The sequence below is a fragment of the Cloeon dipterum genome, chromosome 1 (genome assembly GCF_949628265.1).
Source record: "Cloeon dipterum chromosome 1, ieCloDipt1.1, whole genome shotgun sequence".
Lineage (NCBI taxonomy): Eukaryota > Metazoa > Arthropoda > Insecta > Ephemeroptera > Baetidae > Cloeon > Cloeon dipterum.
Genome location: NC_088786.1, coordinates 9527387 through 9553242, shown reverse-complemented (window position 1 = coordinate 9553242; position 25856 = coordinate 9527387). Strand labels below are relative to the sequence as shown.

The 25856-nt window shown below is 36.5% G+C and overlaps 3 protein-coding genes and 1 long non-coding RNA gene across 5 annotated transcripts; 2 read left to right on the top strand and 2 right to left on the bottom strand.

Annotated features, from left to right (window-relative positions):
* The first annotated feature begins 45 nt into the window (after positions 1-45).
* Positions 46-5240, top strand: Etfb (Electron transfer flavoprotein beta subunit). Its single transcript, XM_065476615.1, has 7 exons — positions 46-190; positions 414-572; positions 633-791; positions 846-926; positions 982-1122; positions 1177-1348; positions 5091-5240. Exons 1-6 carry the CDS (start codon positions 140-142, stop codon positions 1345-1347), a joined length of 762 nt encoding a protein of 253 aa, XP_065332687.1. The 5' UTR covers positions 46-139; the 3' UTR covers position 1348; positions 5091-5240.
* Positions 1365-25839, bottom strand: Epp (Ecdysteroid phosphate phosphatase). Of its 2 annotated transcripts, XM_065476603.1 has the most exons (11): positions 25701-25838; positions 5788-6028; positions 5532-5730; positions 5305-5474; positions 4911-5049; positions 3336-3405; positions 3100-3277; positions 2924-3044; positions 2651-2866; positions 2352-2600; positions 1365-1882 (listed from the first exon to the last, which is right to left on the bottom strand). In XM_065476603.1, the coding sequence occupies exons 1-11, from the start codon at positions 25835-25837 to the stop codon at positions 1629-1631; spliced, it is 1974 nt and encodes a 657-aa protein (XP_065332675.1). In that variant the 5' UTR covers position 25838; the 3' UTR covers positions 1365-1628. The 2 variants fall into 2 exon arrangements, with proteins under 2 accessions (XP_065332675.1, XP_065332668.1); XM_065476596.1 differs by having other exon boundaries at positions 5305-5730; positions 25701-25839.
* Positions 10142-12761, bottom strand: LOC135934659 (uncharacterized). The gene is made up of 7 exons (XM_065476569.1): positions 12536-12761; positions 12193-12399; positions 12012-12125; positions 10853-10975; positions 10589-10791; positions 10389-10536; positions 10142-10326 (listed from the first exon to the last, which is right to left on the bottom strand). Exons 1-7 carry the CDS (start codon positions 12759-12761, stop codon positions 10142-10144), a joined length of 1206 nt encoding a protein of 401 aa, XP_065332641.1.
* On the top strand, positions 15392-19920 carry LOC135948457 (uncharacterized). The gene is made up of 5 exons (XR_010575820.1): positions 15392-15615; positions 17599-17987; positions 18087-19192; positions 19271-19558; positions 19623-19920. It is a non-coding gene; the product is annotated as an uncharacterized LOC135948457 (long non-coding RNA).
* Positions 25840-25856: the final 17 nt, after the last annotated feature.

Genomic DNA, 25856 nt, shown 5'->3' with positions numbered 1-25856 from the left:
AAATTCGAAATCATTTTCGTTACGTAACTTCGGCAGTGGAAAATAATGTTGGCAACATTGGCTCGTGCACCTCGCTAACTGATTGAGAACGTCTCCTCCCTCCAGCTGGCAGCCGCAAGAAAATAATCAGGCACCGAAAATGGCTCGTGTTTTAGTCGGAGTTAAAAGAGTTATCGATTATGCTGTCAAGGTAAGATATTTCAAAATCATATTTTGACTTATGGTTCTTTCGTGTTGTCCTAAAGTTTCCGCACCCTAACATTTGGAACAGGCAATAATAGGTCATCAAAATGTTGCCTTATAAACACGTCTTGTGAGCACCACCTCTCATTAATAGTGCAAGGGTCAGCCCTTAAACATTCAATATTCAGAGAAGATGAAAATATGCAAGTTTAATTTACGTATTTTAATAGATTCGGGTCAAGCCTGACAAATCAGGCGTTGTTACCGAGGGAGTTAAGCACTCCATGAACCCCTTCGATGAAATCGCTGTCGAAGAGGCCGTTCGCATGAAGGAGAAGAAACTGGCTACAGAAGTTATTGCTGTGTCTTGCGGACCAACTCAGGCTCAGGTATTGTAACTTAATCAAATATAATAAATTCTATTCTATAGACCGAATATTTTATTTTAGGAAACCTTGAGAACGGCACTTGCCATGGGAGTCGACAAAGCGATTCACGTTGAAGTGACAGGCAAGGATTTGGACACTCTTCAGCCTATTCACGTCTCTAAGATTCTTGCCAAGCTTGCACAAGACGAAAAGGCTGACCTTGTTATCGTTGGAAAGCAGGTGAGAGCAATATTCCTGAGCTTGTGATTATTTTGCTAAATTTTTGGGTCACAGGCCATTGATGATGACTGCAACCAAACCGCTCAAATGACCGCTGCTCTCCTGGATTGGCCTCAGGGAACCTTCGCTTCCAAGGTATATAAACTTTATATTTAAACAAATTGGTCCAGTCTAGACAAAAATATTTTAGATCGAGAAGGGTGACGGAATTTTGACTATTGTTCGTGAAATCGACGGCGGTTTGGAGACTGTGAAGGTTAAAACTCCTGCTGTTCTGAGTGCTGATCTTCGTCTTAATGAGCCTCGCTATGCCACTCTTCCCAACATCATGGTTAGTTAATAATTAAAAATAAATTGAGATGAAATTTAATTTATGATCAAACAGAAAGCTAAAAAGAAACCGCTGAAGAAACTCACGCCCAAGGACCTGGGTGTGGAAATCAAGGCGCACCAAGAGGTTGTCAGCGTTGAGGATCCGCCCGTCCGTCAAGCAGGATCAATTGTGCCTGACGTCGACACCCTGGCTGCAAAGCTCAAGGAGGGTGGATTTGCTTAAGGTAAAACTGCCAGCAATTGGTTTTGTTGCTCTTTTGTGACATTTTTTATTGTTGAAATGAATAACAAATAATAATAATACCCATATGAGGTGGATAACATAATATAAATACACACAATAAATATTTTTAAGTAAAGCTCCGCAATACTTTTAAAGTCGCGCTTTATCCATTAAATATGTAACTAGGAAGGCTTGCCTTGCTATACCCGATTTAATCAGTTTGGTTTGGTTGTCCAGTATGTGTATTTGGTTGGCCCTTATAACAGGGGTAGGAGTGTTAGCTATTGTTTACTCTGGATGCTTTGCAAGATTCGCCAGTCAAATCGTATGTTGTTTGAGTGTGTGATCGGTGGGAACGGCGTGTCTTTCAGTCGCCACTGGTTGTCCTCACCATGCTCCATCATGGTGGTACTGCAGTAGGGGATTTTCTTGAGCATGCCCTGCATTTCCTGGACGGCCAGTGGCGAGCCACCCATCACCTGCCTTGAGCATGTGTCCAAAGTTGCTGCGTGGCCCACAAGCAGAACATTCCCTCCTGAGGGAAATATTTAGTTTGTCAAAATAATTAAGTTGGAAAATTTTAATTAAAAAATAGCAATAACTTATTGTTAGATATGATGCGTTGAAAAAGGTAAAATTGGTAGAGACAAAGTATTTAAACTCTGTCAGTGACCATTGATAGTTCATATTCACAGCTTTTAAAATGTGACTGAATAGAGTTCACTAAATCTAAATTATGCTCCCATTCGGAATGGATGTTTCTAATTAACTTAATAGAAATGGCATTAAAATATTAAGTAAGAGCCTATGAAATCCGCAAATTTTTTAAAACTAAAGAAAACTCATTTCCTATTTTGGATCACGGTTCTATCCAATACCATCTTTTGCGCTCTGTAAACAGACGGTTTGGTCACAGAGCTGATTTTTCATTTTGAACAAATATCATTAAAATCTACTTACTGCACAAATTATAAAAAACTCTAGAACCAATTCGCAGGATATACCTTTCTCTGAAGTGTCCTTAATCACTTTTTCAGTGAAGAAGTAGCTTCTAATGTAGTACTGTTCGCAAGATTCTCCCTTGCTGAGCAATTCTTCTCCACAGACCATTGGCTTGTAGTCAAGGTTGATACGAAAGCCTGCTTTCAATAGTTCCTCACTAGTCAGCCAGATCGGTGTTGATTCAGAATACCATCCCAGCCACTCAAACAGAGCAGGCTCAATGTTGATTTTCAATGAAGTGTTTCCAAGTCCTGCTCATTTAATCATTGTACTCTCGTGATTTAAGTTTGTATTAACTAACCTTTGAGGATCCCAGTACAAGTCTGAATGCAACGGAGGGAGGGTGAGCAGTAAACATGGTGGATTTGCACTTTTGCATCTCTCATGGCTTCACCAACCAAAAAGGCTTGCAATTCACCGACTCTGGTCAGTGGGCAGTCTTTCGCAAAGCCTTGCGGGCCGGTTTGCCTTTTAGGAACACTCAGGGGCATGTTTAAATCTTTCCTCAGATAACCACCTATGAGATGGTTGACACAATAAGCAAAATAGGTCCTCGGGCTTTCATTTTACTCACCAGATTCGTCAAAACAGTATGGAATCCACGTTCCAAAGGTGAAGTCTACTCTCTCACCGTGTCTGGAGATGTAAATCTGACGAGGCCCCAATTCCGTTGCAATGCCATTTTCTTTCACCTCCTGTGATGGCAAAGTTTAATTTCTAAATAATATCAAGGAGCTGGAAGAATTTTACCGTAGCAGGTTTGCCAGTGAAGTCTATATTTTCATACAGCTTCTTTTCCTCACGTGGCACTATTTCATTTTCTGACAGCAGCTCTACTGACATTTTGATAGCTGGATTCAGTCTTTTGGGTGCAATAATCTCAATTTCAGAATCAACCAATTCCTTGGTATCATACAGTGGTATAGATCTGCAACGCGCGTGATTCCTTGTGAAACTCTAATATAAAAAAAATCTCCAATATTTACCTGTGAAGAGTCCAAGCGTCTGACTCAGCAGTCCTTTCAGTGTAGTTCAGTGGCAAGTAGCCCGTGCAACCTAGAGACAAGCACGGAATAAACTAAATGTCAAATTTCAAAAGCAATAAGGAAAGAGCGACTATCTCTCCCACTTAGAAAAAGCTTTGCAGAGCCCCAGGAGTGTGATAAAACTAACGTAACTGTTATCTAAGAAAAATAAGAGCTTCTAACACCCAGCAATAATTGTTCAAGGCCCCTTGCAGGTACAAACTAGGCGAAAACAATTTGTAGGAATTTTTTGGACTGTGGAGGTATTGATAATGTCTTTTTTAACAAGTTGAAGGCTCGCATTTTTGAGCGCATGCTCTACGTGCGTGTAATGTAAGAATCCGAGGTTTGGTGGTCAAGTGCGAGCCGAATCCCCCTGTTTGCCTCACTTTCATTGCCATGACAAGCTCATGCAGATTTGGAAGAGTCGCGAAAGCTTCTCAACTCGCTATTGGCAGATTTGCTTATTCTTGCATGCGTGCATTGATTTCAATGGAACAATATTGCTCGTCTAGCGCTTTAACAAAAGAGACGTGTGTGGATGCAACAACATTTTGGTCCTTTTCTGGACTGGGCTACTCCCTCCGAGTCCTATGAACCCTTGTTATTCGTTTCTGGTGTTATTTAGATGCAAGTTGTTCAAAATAAGGGGTGCAATCGTCTCATAAGTGATAAGCCAATCCAAATAGAAGCAATATTGAATTGCATTTTTGTTTAAAAGAGTTTTCCTACCAGTCACCAAACTAAAATATAATATTATTGAACCTTAAATTAAATCACATATTTGTGCACAACCAATATTGTGACCAGCCATACTAATCCATCCGTTTTTAGTTTTAAATCTCAGTTAAACGAGGCTCAATTGAAAAATATCGACCCCAACCAGCAAGAATTGAATTAATGAATCAAAACAATAATTTTTGTTCCTTTTTCGCTGGTTTCACTAACTTCCTCATTTTTAAATTCATAACCATCCAAAAATAACAGTTTAGTCCCGTGATTTGGAACAAAGACAAGTTTTACGTAATGAAAGATATGACTGCCTAAAATTTTATCCTTGCGTCGCTCACCTTAGCTGGAAATTACGAAACTATGACTTACTCATTGAACATTGTTCGGAACGTTATTTTATGAAAAATCTCGGCAATAGACATACACAGTCTGATGGAAATTTTGATTTTTATCATGGCTTCTAAATCAAGTGATTTCTTCATACACTCGCTTTCAAACTTAAGTGACTGATGTTTTGGTACCCAGAGAGAGAAACTTACACGCAGTTAGTTGGCTGTAGATATTCCGTCTTGGGAAAACTCGATTCAAATGTTAAAAGCATCCCATGCATGAGCCAACAAATCTAAAAGTCCTATTCCTCGCAAGCTTTTATGTAGGCCAGTCAATAACAGAAGCGTTCAAAACATTATCCGCTTTTTGCCGGCCAAGACACATGCGCGTCACGACTTGCTAGCGAATATACGCGTTGTTTTAAATGTTGTAATAAATTATATGTGATAAATAAACTGAAAGCTAAATGCTTACCTGTGAGCCAAGAAACTCCCTCCACCCATCCGTCAGAACTTGTTGCAATATTCTCTGCACTTAAATAAATGTAGTCCCCTATCCTCAGTTCCAATTCATCTGGCTCTCTCGGAATGTGTGAATAAAGCACTTTGTGAACCTGCAACACAAATTAATAAAATTAAATTTAATATGTTTCAGATTGAGCACCACTTCTGATTAAGATGTCTAGATATGCCTCAGAAGAATTATTTTTATAATTAAAAGAGATGTTAAAATATTGTTATTTCTCCCAGCTTTTAGACTTCTGTGCCATCCCTTTGAATAAAGCCTTTCTTTGTTTGAAAAATACACATGCAATTATAGATTGATAAAATATTAAGACTATTTCAAATTAAGACATGGTTTTACACACCTGGTGACCAGCAATCCTAGGATCCCGAGAGTACAGACGCAATTCCCAACAAGAAGGCAAAGTAGGTGTCAAATCTTCGACCAACTCTTGCAGACCAACAAACTGATTAGACTGAAATTGATATGCCAAGGTCAAATGCAGAGATTTCACATGAGGCTCAATAAACACAGCTGAAATAATATTGATATTTATTACACACCATACAAAATAGCTTGGTTCGCACGCACCAGTATTTGACACATTTTGAACAAATTGCTTTGCTAAGCGTTTCAACTTGTTTCCTGCTTCCTCAGTAACAAAGAAGCCCATAAAATTTTGTGATGTGTATGACTCTAGCTTCATTTTCTCTCCTATTTCTAACAGAGGGTGTCGATCAATCAGATCTTTCAGGGTTTGAATAATTTCTGGGGCGTCCTCGTCATGGACCTTAATGAAGAAACCAAATTATGAATATGACACTTCATTTAATAAGTCAATCCAGACCTTGAAGAATGACTCAAGGGTGATATGAGGCATGAAATTGTGCGCGCCATTCCAGCCACACTCGGCAAGGGATTTTTCCCAGAAGCCTTCTAGCTCTTCTAAGAGCGGACCAGTTGGACAGAGGTACAGGATGTACTCTCGGGGACTGATGTCATCGAGCAAAGGGTCATGCACGTGAGCGAGCAACCAGTCTGAAGCCAACTGGACACTCCGGTTACCTGTTGCTGCCAAAGCTTTTTCACTGAAAGTAGAAAAAATTACAAAATTTAAATGCCATGGCAACACACCAGCTTGGGTCGATTGATCAATGAAATTATATTCCAGGATCTAGAGAGCTATTTTAGATCATTGAATTATAGTGATTCGGTATCAAGCAAATAAAACGTAAACAAAAACATGATTTTAATGCAGTGTTTTTATTTGCACACCATATTCAAGAGAGGCTCATTAAAAGTGATCTTAAAAATTCTAAATTTACTTAAAAATAGACTGACAGTGGTTATCCAAGTGGAAATATTAGATTTTCAGGTTTGGGTAGAGTACAACGGAACTAGTGGGTGTGGCCCGTGGAGAAGGTTGGTATGACTGCGGGCGACTGTGGAGGCGACCAGGGCCAACTAGCAACTCGACTTGGCCTGTGACGATTCATTCTGAATAATTGCATTCTGTCTCCCCTTCCAGCAAAATAGATTTGACCATTTTGGAACGATATAGAAACTTAAAATTCCCAAAAATTGTTTGCAGAAGAAAAAATATAACCGGAAACTAATCCAATATCAAAAACCTAAGTGTTTTAATTCGATTCCCTAAATTAAATGAATTTAACCGTATCCCTAAAAAGCAAAAAGATTTTTAATCGTTTTGAAGGGCGGAAAAAAAGAAACTGAAATGTTTTAAAAAAATTCAAAAAAACATTGTTTTAATTCAATACCCTTAATTAAGTGAATTAAACCGGATCCCTGGAAGGCACAAAAATTTTGAATTGTTTTGAAGGGCGGAAAATAGTCTAATCGAAAATATTTAGTCGAGGCAAAAAAACAAAAGTGGAATTTTTTTTTAAAAATTCAAAAAAACATTGTTTTAATTCAATTCCCTTAATTAAATTAATTAAACCGTATCCCTGGAAGGCAAAAAGATTTTTAATCGTTTTGAAGGGCGGAAAAAAAGAAACTGAAATGTTTTAAAAAAATTCAAAAAAACATTGTTTTAATTCAATACCCTTAATTAAGTGAATTAAACCGGATCCCTGGAAGGCACAAAAATTTTGAATTGTTTTGAAGGGCGGAAAATAGTCTAATCGAAAATATTTAGTCGAGGCAAAAAAACAAAAGTGGAATTTTTTTTTAAAAATTCAAAAAAACATTGTTTTAATTCAATTCCCTTAATTAAATTAATTAAACCGTATCCCTGGAAGGCACAAAAATTTTGAATTGTTTTGAAGGGCGGAAAATAGTCTAATCAAAAATATTTAGTCAAGGCAAAAAAACAAAAATGGAATTTTTTTCTTAAAATTCAAAAAAACAATGTTTTAATTCAATTTGATTACGTTAATACAGCAAACCATAAGAGCAACTGGCACGAAAAGTTGTAATCGTTTTGAAGGGCGGAAACTAGTCTTTTTGTAAATTTTTATTCGAGGCAAAATCAAAAAATTTGAATTTCTCTCAAAAATTCAAAAACTGATCGTTTTAATTCGATTTGATTACGTAAATACAGCAAACCATCAGAGCAACTGGCACGAAAATTTTGAACTGTTTTGAAGGTCGGAAAATAGTCTAATCGAAAATATTTAGTCGAGGCAAAAAAACAAAAATGGAATTTTTTTAAAAATTCAAAAAAAACAATGTTTTAATTCGATTTGATTACGTAAATACAGCAAACCATAAGAGCAACTGGCACGAAAAGTTGTAATCGTTTTGAAGGGCGGAAACTAGTCTTTTTGTAAATTTTTATTCGAGGCAAAATCAAAAAATTTGAATTTCTCTCAAAAATTCAAAAACTGATCGTTTTAATTCGATTTGATTACGTAAATACAGCAAACCATCAGAGCAACTGGCACGAAAATTTTGAATTGTTTTGAAGGGCGGAAAATAGTCTAATCAAAAATATTTAGTCAAGGCAAAAAAACAAAAATGGAATTTTTTTAAAAATTCAAAAAAAACAATGTTTTAATTCGATTTGATTACGTAAATACAGCAAACCATAAGAGCAACTGGCACGAAAAGTTGTAATCGTTTTGAAGGGCGGAAACTAGTCTTTTTGTAAATTTTTATTCGAGGCAAAATCAAAAAATTTGAATTTCTCTCAAAAATTCAAAAACTGATCGTTTTAATTCGATTTGGTTATATAAATGAAGCAAACCATCAGAGCAACTGGCACGAAAATTTTGAACTGTTTTGAAGGTCGGAAAATAGTCTAATCGAAAATATTTAGTCGAGGCAAAAAAACAAAAATGGAATTTTTTTAAAAAATTCAAAAAAACAATGTTTTAATTCGATTTGATTACGTAAATACAGCAAACCATAAGAGCAACTGGCACGAAAAGTTGTAATCGTTTTGAAGGGCGGAAACTAGTCTTTTTGTAAATTTTTATTCGAGGCAAAATCAAAAAATTTGAATTTCTCTCAAAAATTCAAAAACTGATCGTTTTAATTCGATTTGGTTATATAAATGAAGCAAACCATCAGAGCAACTGGCACGAAAATTTTGAACTGTTTTGAAGGTCGGAAAATAGTCTAATCGAAAATATTTAGTCGAGGCAAAAAAACAAAAATGGAATTTTTTTAAAAAATTCAAAAAAACAATGTTTTAATTCGATTTGATTACGTAAATACAGCAAACCATAAGAGCAACTGGCACGAAAAGTTGTAATCGTTTTGAAGGGCGGAAACTAGTCTTTTTGTAAATTTTTATTCGAGGCAAAATCAAAAAATTTGAATTTCTCTCAAAAATTCAAAAACTGATCGTTTTAATTCGATTTGATTACGTAAATACAGCAAACCATCAGAGCAACTGGCACGAAAATTTTGAACTGTTTTGAAGGTCGGAAAATAGTCTAATCGAAAATATTTAGTCGAGGCAAAAAAACAAAAGTGGAATTTTTTTAAAAAATTCAAAAAAACAATGTTTTAATTCGATTTGATTACGTAAATACAGCAAACCATAAGAGCAACTGGCACGAAAAGTTGTAATCGTTTTGAAGGGCGGAAACTAGTCTTTTTGTAAATTTTTATTCGAGGCAAAATCAAAAAATTTGAATTTCTCTCAAAAATTCAAAAACTGATCGTTTTAATTCGATTTGATTACGTAAATACAGCAAACCATCAGAGCAACTGGCACGAAAATTTTGAACTGTTTTGAAGGTCGGAAAATAGTCTAATCGAAAATATTTAGTCGAGGCAAAAAAACAAAAATGGAATTTTTTTAAAAAATTCAAAAAAACAATGTTTTAATTCGATTTGATTACGTAAATACAGCAAACCATCAGAGCAACTGGCACGAAAAGTTGTAATCGTTTTGAAGGGCGGAAACTAGTCTTTTTGTAAATTTTTATTCGAGGCAAAATCAAAAAATTTGAATTTCTCTCAAAAATTCAAAAACTGATCGTTTTAATTCGATTTGATTACGTAAATACAGCAAACCATCAGAGCAACTGGCACGAAAATTTTGAACTGTTTTGAAGGTCGGAAAATAGTCTAATCGAAAATATTTAGTCGAGGCAAAAAAACAAAAATGGAATTTTTTTAAAAAATTCAAAAAAACAATGTTTTAATTCAATTTGATTACGTTAATACAGCAAACCATCAGAGCAACTGGCACGAAAAGTTGTAATCGTTTTGAAGGGCGGAAACTAGTCTTTTTGTAAATTTTTATTCGAGGCAAAATCAAAAAATTTGAATTTCTCTCAAAAATTCAAAAACTGATCGTTTTAATTCGATTTGATTACGTAAATACAGCAAACCATCAGAGCAACTGGCACGAAAATTTTGAACTGTTTTGAAGGTCGGAAAATAGTCTAATCGAAAATATTTAGTCGAGGCAAAAAAACAAAAATGGAATTTTTTTAAAATTCAAAAAAACATTGTTTTAATTCAATTCCCTTAATTAAATTAATTAAACCATATCCCTGGAAGGCACAAAAATTTTGAATTGTTTTGAAGGGCGGAAAATAGTCTAATCAAAAATATTTAATGAAGGCAAATAAACAAAAATGGAATTTTTTAAAATTCAAAAAAACATTGTTTTAATTCAATTCCCTTAATTTAATTAATTAAACCATATCCCTGGAAGGCACAAAAATTTTGAATCATTTTGAAGGGCGGAAAATAGTTTCAAATAGTTTCGTTTTTATTTTCTATTCAGCTGAAGACACATAAAAAAAAAAATCAGGGTTGATTTCCTTCCTAGGCACCAGTGATGATTTGAATTTTAAATCGTCAAATTCCAGGGCATTTTCTTCTCCATCCTCAATGTAGACAACTGCAGTTACATGGCCGCGAAGTGAGTTGTGGGCCATAGCCATCAGTTTGTATAGTTTACCTGTATTAAAATTGTGTTGAGATTTGCAATTGATTTTTAATAAATATTAATTTATACTCTACCTTTATAATGAAAGGACTTTGTTGACTGAGGCTCATCAATGGAGACTTTTCTCTGTTTTCTGATATATTTTCCCTTGCTCAATTTAAGCGTGTTTTCAACGGCGATGAAGCTTTCCAGCTCTTGCGCCCCAGCAAAATTTACTTTGCACTAAATTGGGAAATCTTTTATTTTTTCATATTTATAGTTTTGAAAAATTTACCTTTTGGCAAGTAATCCATACTTCTTCTGCAAGATGTTGTTGAAGTTGCATCAGGTCTGAACAATCCGTGTTGTTTTTCATAATAGGCTCTGTATGTGTCTTCTGCACGATATCTTTGCATGTTGGACATGTTCCAATGGTGCGTGAAGACTTGAAATTGATGCATTGTAAGAATTCGCTTACTGAGCACCGCATGGAATTCTCTTCAAAATGATCATTTCAAATAAACACATAATTTTATACAACTTAATTTGTTTTACATACCATTAAATTCAGAAGGGTATTGATTTCCAAGCCAGTTCAGGAATTTATTTCGTGAGCACAGGCCCTCAAGCAAGGTCATCTCTGGTTGGATGCTCCATTTGTCAGACAGGAAGTTAGGGTGCACTAAAATTTGAGTAATATTTTTTGTAGAAGACGAATATAATTTGTACAGCTACAAGTGGCTCACAGAGCCACTTGGCGCTGCGCGCGCCGACGGGCCACTGCGCGGCCCGCCGTCCGGCCCTGCGGGCCTCCCGGCTTGAAGCGCGCGCGGACCTTAGGTCCGCGCGCGCCCGCCGCCCTGCGGGCGATGGACCGCTGCGGCGGGCGTCGCTACGTGCCGAGAATCGCATACGATTTTTGATTTAGGTCCCCGATTTTTTGATTCGGCGGCCGAAATGAGCGGCATGTCGAAAAAACACCAATTTTCCTTTTCAGCACAGCGAAAACTGTTCGAATGATTTTGATAAAACTCGCACAAAATACACTTCGGCCGATGCCTAGGTGAGATGGCTAGGCAGCATGTCCGGGAAAACCTCGGGTCAGGGTGAAAAAAATTTTCGAAAATTTGGACTTTTGGCAAAAATGGCGCCGCGAACTCAAAAACGGTCCGATTTTGGAAAACTCGACGCGCGCAGACCGGCGGCGTCAAGGCGGATTTTTCGACTCCAAAAAACCCGCGATTGGTCCGGTAGAACCGCCGCCGGTCCCAAAAAAACACCATTTTGGAATGTCACGGCGCGTAGTTTTTCCGCTTTAAAAATTCACAACTCCGGCCTTGTTAGTGCTAGAGAGCGTAACCGGTGTTCATTAATAGCGCCGCAAAATTCTGCGTCGTATTCGCCCCTTTTGCGCCCCCTGCACCCCCGCCGCCCCCCAACAAACTCGAAAAAACCAAAACTTTGGAATTTTTTTAAAATGCCCTATGGGGGCGGCGGCGGTTTTGCCCATGTTAACCTCGTTCTGGTGGCCCCGCCCGTCGGCACACCGAGTTTGGCGGCGATCGGCACTGAATCAGCGATTTTTTTACCCGCGAGCATAGGGACGCCGGCCGGTTTCGGCCGGCGGCGCAACTTTGGCGGGGGGTCGCGCCTTCGGCACTCAAAATTTTCGCCACACCGCACGTATTCTATGGGGGAAAAAAATTTAAGCTACTTACCACCTAAACTGATGGCTTGACGAAAAATGACCTCAACTGCGTCAACCACGCAGGTCTCGCTAAACTTTTGTAGATTTACAAGGAAACCTGCATTAGGCATCCCGAAAACGTAGCCTTTTTGGAATATAAAAAATTCAATACTTGTTAAAATTTTCTATAAAGAGTGGTTTGAAATATTAACCTAATGGCTGAGAGTTCTTTGTGGCGATTCGTGGAATGCAAAGTTTTAGTTGCGCGTACATTTCCTTCAATTCTTCTGGCAGTTGGAGATCAGGTTCCTCCTGAGGCGCCGTCTCATTTTCGTCTGAAAGTTCTTCATCTTCATCCAACTCGGAATCCTCTTCACTTGGTTGATTTTCCAAAGCACAATTTCCACAACGTAGTCCGACTATTTGAAAGGAAACACATTGAGGTTATAACATGTGGCAGAACCTAGATATAGTGGCGGTTGAATGGCAATAATTGAATCGTCAAAAAAGGCCCTACACCAAAAATTAAGGCATTTTATCATATGTAAAACATACCTGTTTCTAAAAACCGATGAAGTTTTGTGGTTTTGTTTGTAACAGACGCCTGTAGAACATTTAGTTCTATTGCTGGCCTTCTCTGTCCCTTCTTTTTCTTCAACACCAACGTCCACAGGTATGACCTACTGCTTACGTCATCGAAAGATTTGACGATTTTTTCCTTCCAGTCTCGTTCAATAAGATTGCCGTAGAACTCAAACGATGGCTTTTTCCTACCCGGCATTCTGCTACTTAAGAAAAACCTAAAATATTAAGTGTGGTAATTTCAAATGAGATTTATTTTGATTAAATGTTTTTAGTGAAATAAATAACGAAAACCACATTCCTGTGCAAATAACATTGAACAAAAATATATAAACATTCCGTTATACTCACGAAAAATAATTATTCGGTCTTCGGGTATAATTCCTTTGCGAGACAGTAATTGTCGACAAATTATATAATTATAAAGGCAACAATGACCACGTTGGTGCACAAAGACACAATAATATATTTGGATTACTGCCGAGATTCTGATTGGTCGATTCCTTTGATGAAGCTCGTGCGCTCATGTCTTGGACTCTCCTTTCTCGTAGGGTGGGGGGATTCCAGAGGAATGTGTAGGGGGGCGGCGGGAGTTTTGTTAAATTAAAGATATTGAAGAACAATAACAGATATTTATTCCTCAATTAATATTTCGGCTACATCGACATAGTCTATAGTTTGCGAGCATCACACCATGAGCTCTCAAATATATCTGATCCAGACAAACATTCAAGGACCAGTCCGGACAGTCCAGGATTGGAATAATTTTAAGATCTACTTGACGCCAACAAATTTTTCCTCGTTCTTCCAGCCTGATGATTTGAAATCTATGCAAGAATTCCTTAGCGAGAAGGGACTGGTTTTGCGTAAGGATCGGAGCTACTGTTGCCCAAAGTAAGGCTTTATTTAGTTTTTGCCATAATTGCATTCACATATAGTACAGAACTCGATTTTTCCATCGTGTTGCGAACCCACGGAATCGGTCCGTTGGTCTTTTCTGCTTTTTCACATTTATTTCTAACGAATACTTGTGCGAACACTAATTTAAAAAAAGGTCACCAGGGTAAGGTGAGGGCTAATGGGGCCTCGGCGAGACGCTTTGAGGGAGGGGTCGTGGGCGATTAACCCTCCACCCACCAATAAAACTGACGCGCCACGGTCAGGAAATTAGTAAATTATAAAAATAAAACTGTTTCCGCTACAGGAAAAAAAATTAATTTGTTTTGAACATCGGGAAGAAATTAATTTCGAAAAAAATGTATTGAGAAGAAAAACCTAAACTGGAATCTCTCTTAATATTAAAAAAATCATTTTTTTTATTTCGATTTTGTTATGTAAATGCAGCAAACCATCAGAGCAACTGGCCCGAAAAGTTGTAATCGTTTCGAAGGTCGGCAAGTAGTCTAAGTTGAAAAATTTTAGGTCGAGGACAAAAACTTGAATTTTTTTTTAAAATTCAAAAAATTATTGTTTTAATTTGATTTGGTTAATTAAATGAATTAAACCGTATCCCTAAGAGGCACAAAAACTTTGAATCGTTTTGAAGGTCGGAAAACAGTATAATCGAAAATATTTAGCAGAGGCAAAAAATTAAAACTGGAATAATTTCTTTTAAAATTAAAAATCTGTTTCTTTTAATTTGATGTATTTATGTGAATGAAGTAAACCATCTCTGCAACATGCCCAATTATTTTGAATCTATTTGAATAGCGAAGAGGAATTTGAATAGCGAAGAGGAATTAATTTCGAAAAAATGGTTTTATTTTTGGGAAAATTCGACTGTTTGTCGCCCACGGCCCCTCATTCGACAGTTCTCACGAAGCACTTTTACCTGGCATGCCCAAACAACCTTTCTCAGGGTTTCGTGACCTGCGATCGATTCCGAGGCCGGCTTTAAATGCTTTTTCTTTTGATATCCCGCAATTCTGTGTATAAGATAAGGTATTTGACGGGGCAACCGATATTTCAGCTGTGGTTCTGGTGTGTTCCTGAGCCCTTGCAAGGACAAAACTGAAAAGCTAGGGTTTTTTTTAAAATGCTGTCAAGGTGTCAACAAATGTGGGAAGAAGATGTCCCCTTCCAACCTGACATGGTTCGCTAAGTCCAAATTAGCGATTCACCAGGTATACTTTTCTATTTTAATATAATCTGTTATTTTATTTTTTCTTAATGTCTTAATTAATTCACATTAATGGTTCTTGGGGAGCAAATTTTCTCCCTGAGAGTCTTGGTCCCGAAAAATTATTTTCATTTACCGGAACTTCCGGGTGTCCTATTAAATATTTTCCCACGAATTTCCAGTTCCTATCCTTATTTCCCGACTCCTCCAGTTCACATATTTTGTGACATTTTGGTAAAAGTTTTGAATTATAAAAATTATTATTGCAGCCTTTATTTTCGCAAATAAACTTACCAAACCATCAAAAATGGCAAGATGATCTGGAAAATTTTGAAATTTTGAAAATGAGAGACGCCATTTTAAAAAAGTTGATAATTTAAAAAAATACTAAATGGCATCAAATTTTTATTGCTTATAAATTTTCGCTGAATGCCATTGAGTTCTGGAACACGTTCTACTATACAGCCGTGGTAAATTGATAAACAAAATAAATGTTGAAGGGATAATAATTTGTGTTAGTAGATATTAAGTATTGCTTTCTAAAAAAATCATGTTTTTACTGCTGTTTTCAAGAATCTTGGATTGCTGTTTTATTTCGCTATGGAGATGCCAGTCACAATTGCTGCGCAGCATTTCGGTGTATCAAAGGACACTGCCATTGACTACTACTCTCTATGTAGAGAAGCCTGCAGCATTAAACTACTCAACGACCAAGCAATCAACAAGATCGGTGGACCAGGTCTTACTGTTGAAATTGACGAGAGCCTCGTAGCAAAAAGAAAAAGCAACCAAGGAAGAGTCCCACGACTAGGGGAGAGACAAATTTGGGTATTCGGTGGAATCTGTCGTGAAACAAAGAAATCCTTTGTAGTTCTTGTGCGCCGTCGAGACCGAGAAACCCTATTCGCCATCATCAGCCATTTCATCGAGCAAGGTAAAATTAAGCGTGTGGCCCTCCTATATAATGCTTCATGACAGGGGGGCTGGGGCCGAGGGGGGTCCGGGCCCCCGAGTTTTTTTAGCCGCCGGCCCATGGGGCCCCGGGGGCCCCCATTTGCAAGCGGCCTCCCTATGCTCGCGGGTAAAAAAATCGCCAGAAAGGGGTGGATCGGGGTGAAACTCGGGTGGTTGACGCAGGGTGGCCCACGAACGCGTTTTCAATAGAGAAACCCAAGATTCCTCCTACAGGTGAATTTAAAAAAAAATAAAACACAAGTGGGCCTTTTTGCGGGTCTTTCCGGGGCAGCGGGGGGTGCGTTGGGGTTGGGGGGACGAAAATTATGCCGACACCCGCAGAATTTATTGGCCGATTTAACGAACACAAGTTTTAATTCGTAACTCCCATAGCGGCCGAGATATAAAATTCGGAAGGCCCAAAAACGAGGTTCGGACGTTAATTATTTTTTTCGGCGGGCCCGCGCGGGGGCCCAGTATGCCCGACGGCCCGCCGCTACCCGTCGTTCGCGTGCCCAAACGACCTTTCTCAGGGGCCCCCGACCTGAGATCGATTCCCAGGCCGAATTTAATTGCATTTTCAGCGTTTTTTTTTAGCAAGTTTGACGCTGCTTTGCGGCCACTTCCCACCCTTCAAACCACCAACCTTCCTCAGGTCGTCCCCCCTGAGCACTATTACTACGCAATTTTACCAGCGGCAACGATTCATTTCGCTTCCTTCGTTTATTTAAGATTGCATAAAAGTGCGTTTTGAATTCGCACGAGCGGTGCAGCGTGCACAGCAAAACTCATTTTTTTTGCCAAAAGTCGACCGTTCGTCGTAGAATCTACCATGACCCTTCAATGCAAAGTACTCGCGAAGCACTTTTACCTGACGCAACCGGCTGACCTTTTTCAGGGTACCCCGACCTGAAACCCTTTCCCACGTCGAATTTCAACGATTTTTTCGCGGTTTTTGCCTAAGTACAAAAATAAATGAGCGGCGCCGCCAACACAAATTTTGTTTTGCGGCGAAGCACTTTTCGGCGAAGCGCTTTTCAGCGACGCGCGCGCCGACAGCACCGCGCGGCGCCGAGTGCCATTTTTTTAGAATTGCACGGCTCATTATTTACCGCACCGCGGAAATTCAGCCCCCGCCACGATCGTTTTTGATTTTCAAATATCTGCCGGTCACTTGACCGAACCGCCTCGGTTTTCTTCGTCTAACAATTGGATCGGTGGAGTGATTTTCGCGCGCGACCCCTTCCCGGAAGCGTCTCGCCGGGGTGCTCACCCCTTCCCACCCTGGCGACCTTTCACAGGGTGGCCAACCTGAACTCGCTCCCCGAGCGGCCATTTTCGTCATTTCCGGCGCCGCAGGCGCCGTCGGCCCCCTCCGGTGCTCGAGGTGGCACTGCCATTGATTGTGGTTTGGAGGGGTTGGAATTAGCCCCCGACTCGTCGCATAAGCGCTGAAGCGCTTGTTACAATTATGAATATTACTCCAATACCATTATTTATCATCCGATCTTAAGTGAGTCTGTATCTGAAAATGTAAATTTGACAGTATTAATTTGTACAACTTTGTTCCCTTCAAGTTTTACCACGGTGAAATATTTCCAAATTGCCGAATCTAGACAACAAAATGAATGCCAAAACTCTATTTAATGTTGAAAATTTTTTAATATCTTTCACCATTTCCTGATTGCTAAAGATACCCTTTTTTCGATAAAAGTGCATTTGTTTTGGAAAAATGCGTTAAATTTCAGAAATAATACAGTTTTTCCAATGTATTGGGTTTTCCGGAAAAATGCGGGTTTTTGGTTTTTGCAAACGCCAGGTGGAGGGGGTTTGGACCGCTACGGTCTCGTGGGCCGCCAAAATGAAGAATGCCCTGTTGAATTTTTCGATACCAGTTTGGCCCCGTGTATCTCTACAAAATGAAATATATTTAAAACAAAAAAACATAAAAAAATATTTACAGGCTCGATCATCATGTCAGATTGCTGGGCAGCTTATGGAGGAGTTGATTTGCTTCTAAGTGGCACACACCAAACTGTAAACCACAGCCAAAACTTTGTTAGCCCCAGAGATAGATTGGTTCACACCAACACCGTGGAAAGATTTTGGAGGGCGGTCAAGGACAGCATTTCCAGTTTCCAATTGACCGTTTTGGAGTCTCACTTGCTGCGGGCATGTTACTTCCTCAATTACATGGTGAATGATGATGGCTCAAAAATAGTCAACAGTGGTCAGCGATTTGAGGTCATTTTGGAGACCGTCAAAGAGGTTTTCCCAGGATACCCGAGCAATCCTATCGAATACCCGCAGCGCATTTTGATCAGAGAAGATGCGCATCCATTTCCTGAGTTGGTAATGAATTTGTCTTTTCTGTTAGTGATTTAACAATATTTAGAAAATATTTTCAAATATAGATTAATCAAACTATTCTTTCTTTAAATGTGTCTAAAGGATTCGGTAGTTTTGGAGGTGATTTCACAAGGAGCTCAGCAGCAAACGCCACAACTGACTCCTGGAATTGCACCAAATCCGGCTATGCTCATTCCACCTAATAACATGGGTTTGGCAACCTCAAGAAACAGGCCGCAAATCCAAAGTGCTTCATGGCTCATGATTGAACAGGCTTCTTCCACCATTCTTTTAGCTTTATCCAATAATCCAGCTTGTTGCGAAAGCAAAAGAAGTTTGGAAGTATTTTTAATGAGAAATGATGCGATTAACCTCTTAATTATTTATAATATTTTTTTCAATAGGCTGAACTAAGGCCTTTCAAAGTTTTTATAGAAGAAATGATCACCAAACTCAGGGAGTGCGACACAGTGATGATGTCTTCGCAATACAATAGTGACATTGCAGTTGGTCTGCAACAAATGCTAGAGCCTGGCATTCTTGATGGAATGACACCAATCAAAACTTTGGGTAAATATTAAGGTGGTATGTTACAGGGCAATAATTGAAAATTATTTTAATAATTGTTGGAAGCCAAAAGCAATTGATCGATAAACAATTTCCTAAACAATTTTTGCAATAATCAAAAGGACGTTCTTACAGTACAAATTCAAATTTTGCCAATTTTCTACAAAATTTACAGTACTTGAACATATTTTCTTGGCATATTCCGATTCCTCTCGTCGAGATCTGTCCAACGGTGTATGCCACTTATTGGGGAAACTCTTGGTTTTGAAATAAAATCGGATTTCAAGTAAGGCTACAGCACTTACCATTTGAAAAGCGCGGTAACTTTCCAGCAAATATTCTCAGAATAATACAGTGCTTTTAAGGTCGATTTAGGCTTGAACTAAATCCTATGGGATGAGTTTATGCACTGGCAATAACAAGCATTTTCCAAGCTTTTGCAATATCATTCCTCTTTATCAGAATGCAGTGAAATACTGTATATATTTTATTTTAACACATAATACAGGAGCTGGCGACTGCTTCTACAGCGCCCTTTCATTGTCCCTCATTGGCCTGAACAGCAATGTCTGCACTATGAGAGTTGCTGCAATTTTTGTGCTTGCAAGGTACTTCTACTCTTTCAACTCTCAAGCCATGAGGTGAGTGTTGACCGGATCGTCGAGATCCCAGTTCTTTCAATTATTTAAATTAATAAAAAAAATTTATATTATCTAAAGGGCAACAATCGCAGTGCATCACGGGCCCAGAGGTCCTTCAAGTTTGGCAATGGCTGTAGCAGCCTCTGGTTCCTTAAACACTCAAGGAAACTTTTTAGCTTACCAGCCAACCCTTTGCCAGAACTTTCACTTCGCAAGCTCGGCAGTAATTCTCGTGGCGTCCATTGCTCTGAAAAAGCTGATATATCTCTATCAGGACCTTCACAACCTTACAATCAGACTTCCAACCCTTGAAGACTTTTTGACGGACTTCGAGAATGATAGACAAAGACTTCAAAGAAACAAAAGGTATCAAAAAATATTATTGATCATACAATTGAAAATGCAACACCAGCCCAAACACTGTTTTCAGATATTCAATGAGCCTCGCTGTCACAGGCTCACAAACATACGCTGACCCAGTGAGGATTTATCTTCAAGACGAACATTTTATCAGTCTCCTTCCAAGTCAAGATTTAAATTCGGTTGACCTTAAACCTGAAACCAGAATTTCTCTCAATGCAAACTTGCTCCAGCGAGATTTGTAAAGTTTAATCTTAAAGTGGATTTGTTTTTACATAACCAAATCGAATTAAAACATTGTTTTTTTGAATTTTTAAAAAAAATTCCATTTTTGTTTTTTTGCCTCGACTAAATATTTTCGATTAGACTATTTTCCGACCTTCAAAACAGTTCAAAATTTTCGTGCCAGTTGCTCTGATGGTTTGCTGTATTAACGTAATCAAATTGAATTAAAACATTGTTTTTTTGAATTTTAAGAAAAAAATTCCATTTTTGTTTTTTTGCCATGACTAAATATTTTTGATTAGACTATTTTCCGCCCTTCAAAACAATTCAAAATTTTTGTGCCTTCCAGGGATACGGTTTAATTAATTTAATTAAGGGAACTGAATTAAAACAATGTTTTTTTGAATTTTTAGAAAAAAATTCCACTTTTGTTTTTTTGCCTCGACTAAATATTTTCGATTAGACTATTTTCCGACCTTCAAAACAGTTCAAAATTTTCGTGCCAGTTGCTCTGATGGTTTGCTTCATTTATATAACCAAATCGAATTAAAACGATCAGTTTTTGAATTTTTGAGAGAAATTCAAATTTTTTGATTTTGCCTCGAATAAAAATTTACAAAAAGACTAGTTTCCGCCCTTCAAAACGATTACAACTTTTCGTGCCAGTTGCTCTTATGGTTTGCTGTATTTACGTAATCAAATCGAATTAAAACATTGTTTTTTTGAATTTTTTAAAAAAATTCCATTTTTGTTTTTTTGCCTCGACTAAATATTTTCGATTAGACTATTTTCCGACCTTCAAAACAGTTCAAAATTTTCGTGCCAGTTGCTCTGATGGTTTGCTGTATTTACGTAATCAAATCGAATTAAAACGATCAGTTTTTGAATTTTTGAGAGAAATTCAAATTTTTTGATTTTGCCTCGAATAAAAATTTACAAAAAGACTAGTTTCCGCCCTTCAAAACGATTACAACTTTTCGTGCCAGTTGCTCTGATGGTTTGCTGTATTAACGTAATCAAATTGAATTAAAACATTGTTTTTTTGAATTTTAAAAAAAAATTCCATTTTTGTTTTTTTGCCTTGACTAAATATTTTTGATTAGACTATTTTCCGCCCTTCAAAACAATTCAAAATTTTTGTGCCTTCCAGGGATACGGTTTAATTAATTTAATTAAGGGAATTGAATTAAAACAATGTTTTTTTGAATTTTAGAGAAATTCCATTTTTGTTTTTTTGCTTCTCGACTAAATATTTTCGATTAGACTATTTTCCGCCCTTCAAAACAATTCAAAATTTTTGTGCCTTCCAGGGATACGGTTTAATTAATTTAATTAAGGGAATTGAATTAAAACAATGTTTTTTTGAATTTTTAAAAAAAAATTCCACTTTTGTTTTTTTGCCTCGACTAAATATTTTCGATTAGACTATTTTCCGACCTTCAAAACAGTTCAAAATTTTCGTGCCAGTTGCTCTGATGGTTTGCTTCATTTATATAACCAAATCGAATTAAAACGATCAGTTTTTGAATTTTTGTGAGAAATTCAAATTTTTTGATTTTGCCTCGAATAAAAATTTTCAAAAAGACTAGTTTCCGCCCTTCAAAACGATTACAACTTTTCGTGCCAGTTGCTCTGATGGTTTGCTGTATTAACGTAATCAAATTGAATTAAAACATTGTTTTTTTGAATTTTAAAAAAAAATTCCATTTTTGTTTTTTTGCCTCGACTAAATATTTTCGATTAGACTATTTTCCGACCTTCAAAACAGTTCAAAATTTTCGTGCCAGTTGCTCTGATGGTTTGCTGTATTTACGTAATCAAATCGAATTAAAACGATCAGTTTTTGAATTTTTGAGAGAAATTCAAATTTTTTGATTTTGCCTCGAATAAAAATTTACAAAAAGACTAGTTTCCGCCCTTCAAAACGATTACAACTTTTCGTGCCAGTTGCTCTTATGGTTTGCTGTATTAACGTAATCAAATTGAATTAAAACATTGTTTTTTTGAATTTTAAGAAAAAAATTCCATTTTTGTTTTTTTGCCTTGACTAAATATTTTTGATTAGACTATTTTCCGCCCTTCAAAACAATTCAAAATTTTTGTGCCTTCCAGGGATACGGTTTAATTAATTTAATTAAGGGAATTGAATTAAAACAATGTTTTTTTGAATTTTTAAAAAAAAATTCCACTTTTGTTTTTTTGCCTCGACTAAATATTTTCGATTAGACTATTTTCCGACCTTCAAAACAGTTCAAAATTTTCGTGCCAGTTGCTCTGATGGTTTGCTTCATTTATATAACCAAATCGAATTAAAACGATCAGTTTTTGAATTTTTGAGAGAAATTCAAATTTTTTGATTTTGCCTCGAATAAAAATTTACAAAAAGACTAGTTTCCGCCCTTCAAAACGATTACAACTTTTCGTGCCAGTTGCTCTTATGGTTTGCTGTATTTACGTAATCAAATCGAATTAAAACATTGTTTTTTTGAATTTTTTAAAAAAATTCCATTTTTGTTTTTTTGCCTCGACTAAATATTTTCGATTAGACTATTTTCCGACCTTCAAAACAGTTCAAAATTTTCGTGCCAGTTGCTCTGATGGTTTGCTGTATTTACGTAATCAAATCGAATTAAAACGATCAGTTTTTGAATTTTTGAGAGAAATTCAAATTTTTTGATTTTGCCTCGAATAAAAATTTACAAAAAGACTAGTTTCCGCCCTTCAAAACGATTACAACTTTTCGTGCCAGTTGCTCTTATGGTTTGCTGTATTAACGTAATCAAATTGAATTAAAACATTGTTTTTTTGAATTTTAAGAAAAAAATTCCATTTTTGTTTTTTTGCCTTGACTAAATATTTTTGATTAGACTATTTTCCGCCCTTCAAAACAATTCAAAATTTTTGTGCCTTCCAGGGATACGGTTTAATTAATTTAATTAAGGGAATTGAATTAAAACAATGTTTTTTTGAATTTTTAAAAAAAAATTCCACTTTTGTTTTTTTGCCTCGACTAAATATTTTCGATTAGACTATTTTCCGACCTTCAAAACAGTTCAAAATTTTCGTGCCAGTTGCTCTGATGGTTTGCTTCATTTATATAACCAAATCGAATTAAAACGATCAGTTTTTGAATTTTTGAGAGAAATTCAAATTTTTTGATTTTGCCTCGAATAAAAATTTACAAAAAGACTAGTTTCCGCCCTTCAAAACGATTACAACTTTTCGTGCCAGTTGCTCTTATGGTTTGCTGTATTTACGTAATCAAATCGAATTAAAACATTGTTTTTTTGAATTTTTTAAAAAAATTCCATTTTTGTTTTTTTGCCTCGACTAAATATTTTCGATTAGACTATTTTCCGACCTTCAAAACAGTTCAAAATTTTCGTGCCAGTTGCTCTGATGGTTTGCTGTATTTACGTAATCAAATCGAATTAAAACGATCAGTTTTTGAATTTTTGAGAGAAATTCAAATTTTTTGATTTTGCCTCGAATAAAAATTTACAAAAAGACTAGTTTCCGCCCTTCAAAACGATTACAACTTTTCGTGCCAGTTGCTCTGATGGTTTGCTGTATTAACGTAATCAAATTGAATTAAAACATTGTTTTTTTGAATTTTAAGAAAAAAATTCCATTTTTGTTTTTTTGCCATGACTAAATATTTTTGATTAGACTATTTTCCGCCCTTCAAAACAATTCAAAATTTTTGTGCCTTCCAGGGATACGGTTTAATTAATTTAATTAAGGGAATTGAATTAAAACAATGTTTTTTTGAATTTTAGAGAAATTCCATTTTTGTTTTTTTGCTTCTCGACTAAATATTTTCGATTAGACTATTTTCCGCCCTTCAAAACAATTCAAAATTTTTGTGCCTTCCAGGGATACGGTTTAATTAATTTAATTAAGGGAATTGAATTAAAACAATGTTTTTTTGAATTTTTAAAAAAAAATTCCACTTTTGTTTTTTTGCCTCGACTAAATATTTTCGATTAGACTATTTTCCGACCTTCAAAACAGTTCAAAATTTTCGTGCCAGTTGCTCTGATGGTTTGCTTCATTTATTTAACCAAATCGAATTAAAACGATCAGTTTTTGAATTTTTGTGAGAAATTCAAATTTTTTGATTTTGCCTCGAATAAAAATTTTCAAAAAGACTAGTTTCCGCCCTTCAAAACGATTACAACTTTTCGTGCCAGTTGCTCTGATGGTTTGCTGTATTTACGTAATCAAATCGAATTAAAACATTGTTTTTTTGAATTTTTTAAAAAAATTCCATTTTTGTTTTTTTGCCTCGACTAAATATTTTCGATTAGACTATTTTCCGACCTTCAAAACAGTTCAAAATTTTCGTGCCAGTTGCTCTGATGGTTTGCTTCATTTATATAACCAAATCGAATTAAAACGATCAGTTTTTGAATTTTTGAGAGAAATTCAAATTTTTTGATTTTGCCTCGAATAAAAATTTACAAAAAGACTAGTTTCCGCCCTTCAAAACGATTACAACTTTTCGTGCCAGTTGCTCTGATGGTTTGCTGTATTTACGTAATCAAATCGAATTAAAACATTGTTTTTTTGAATTTTTTAAAAAAATTCCATTTTTGTTTTTTTGCCTCGACTAAATATTTTCGATTAGACTATTTTCCGACCTTCAAAACAGTTCAAAATTTTCGTGCCAGTTGCTCTGATGGTTTGCTTCATTTATTTAACCAAATCGAATTAAAACGATCAGTTTTTGAATTTTTGTGAGAAATTCAAATTTTTTGATTTTGCCTCGAATAAAAATTTTCAAAAAGACTAGTTTCCGCCCTTCAAAACGATTACAACTTTTCGTGCCAGTTGCTCTGATGGTTTGCTGTATTTACGTAATCAAATCGAATTAAAACATTGTTTTTTTGAATTTTTTAAAAAAATTCCATTTTTGTTTTTTTGCCTCGACTAAATATTTTCGATTAGACTATTTTCCGACCTTCAAAACAGTTCAAAATTTTCGTGCCAGTTGCTCTGATGGTTTGCTTCATTTATATAACCAAATCGAATTAAAACGATCAGTTTTTGAATTTTTGAGAGAAATTCAAATTTTTTGATTTTGCCTCGAATAAAAATTTACAAAAAGACTAGTTTCCGCCCTTCAAAACGATTACAACTTTTCGTGCCAGTTGCTCTGATGGTTTGCTGTATTAACGTAATCAAATTGAATTAAAACATTGTTTTTTTGAATTTTAAAAAAAAATTCCATTTTTGTTTTTTTGCCTTGACTAAATATTTTTGATTAGACTATTTTCCGCCCTTCAAAACAATTCAAAATTTTTGTGCCTTCCAGGGATACGGTTTAATTAATTTAATTAAGGGAATTGAATTAAAACAATGTTTTTTTGAATTTTTAAAAAAAAATTCCACTTTTGTTTTTTTGCCTCGACTAAATATTTTCGATTAGACTATTTTCCGCCCTTCAAAACAATTCAAAATTTTTGTGCCTTCCAGGGATCCGGTTTAATTCACTTAATTAAGGGTATTGAATTAAAACAATGTTTTTTTGAATTTTTTTAAAACATTTCAGTTTCTTTTTTTCCGCCCTTCAAAACGATTAAAAATCTTTTTGCTTTTTAGGGATACGGTTAAATTCATTTAATTTAGGGAATCGAATTAAAACACTTAGGTTTTTGATATTGGATTAGTTTCCGGTTATATTTTTTCTTCTGCAAACAATTTTTGGGAATTTTAAGTTTCTATATCGTTCCAAAATGGTCAAATTTATTTTGCTGGAAGGGGAGACAGAATGCAATTATTCAGAATGAATCGTCACAGGCCAAGTCGAGTTGCTAGTTGGCCCTGGTCGCCTCCACAGTCGCCCGCAGTCATACCAACCTTCTCCACGGGCCACACCCACTAGTTCCGTCGTACTCTACCCGGACCGATTTTCACTTACGCCCTGTTTTTTTGAAACCCCATTTGCAAGAGGGTTTGCAACGGGGAGAGGTGTGTTTTCATTATTTTCGTTGGGGTTGCATTTTTGCGAGGTGGCAAGGCTGCCATGCTTGATGTCCCACCCCCCACCACTCTCATCAACCCACGTGCGTTCCCG

Coding starts and splice junctions, on each gene's coding strand:
- Epp (XM_065476596.1), bottom strand. CDS start 25,837: ATGAGAGTGGTGGGGGGTGGGACATCAAGCATGGCAGCCTTGCCACCT. Junction 3,278..3,335: donor GACGCTTGGACTCTTCACAG/GTAAATATTGGA, acceptor CGCGCGTTGCAG/ATCTATACCACTGTATGATA. Junction 1,883..2,351: donor TAAGGACACTTCAGAGAAAG/GTATATCCTGCG, acceptor TATTTCCCTCAG/GAGGGAATGTTCTGCTTGTG.
- Etfb (XM_065476615.1), top strand. CDS start 140: ATGGCTCGTGTTTTAGTCGGAGTTAAAAGAGTTATCGATTATGCTGTC. Junction 792..845: donor TTGTTATCGTTGGAAAGCAG/GTGAGAGCAATA, acceptor TTTGGGTCACAG/GCCATTGATGATGACTGCAA. Junction 927..981: donor AGGGAACCTTCGCTTCCAAG/GTATATAAACTT, acceptor AAAATATTTTAG/ATCGAGAAGGGTGACGGAAT.
- LOC135934659 (XM_065476569.1), bottom strand. CDS start 12,761: ATGCCGGGTAGGAAAAAGCCATCGTTTGAGTTCTACGGCAATCTTATT. Junction 10,976..12,011: donor TCAAGCCATCAGTTTAGGTG/GTAAGTAGCTTA, acceptor CTCAAATTTTAG/TGCACCCTAACTTCCTGTCT. Junction 10,537..10,588: donor TATGGATTACTTGCCAAAAG/GTAAATTTTTCA, acceptor TTCCCAATTTAG/TGCAAAGTAAATTTTGCTGG.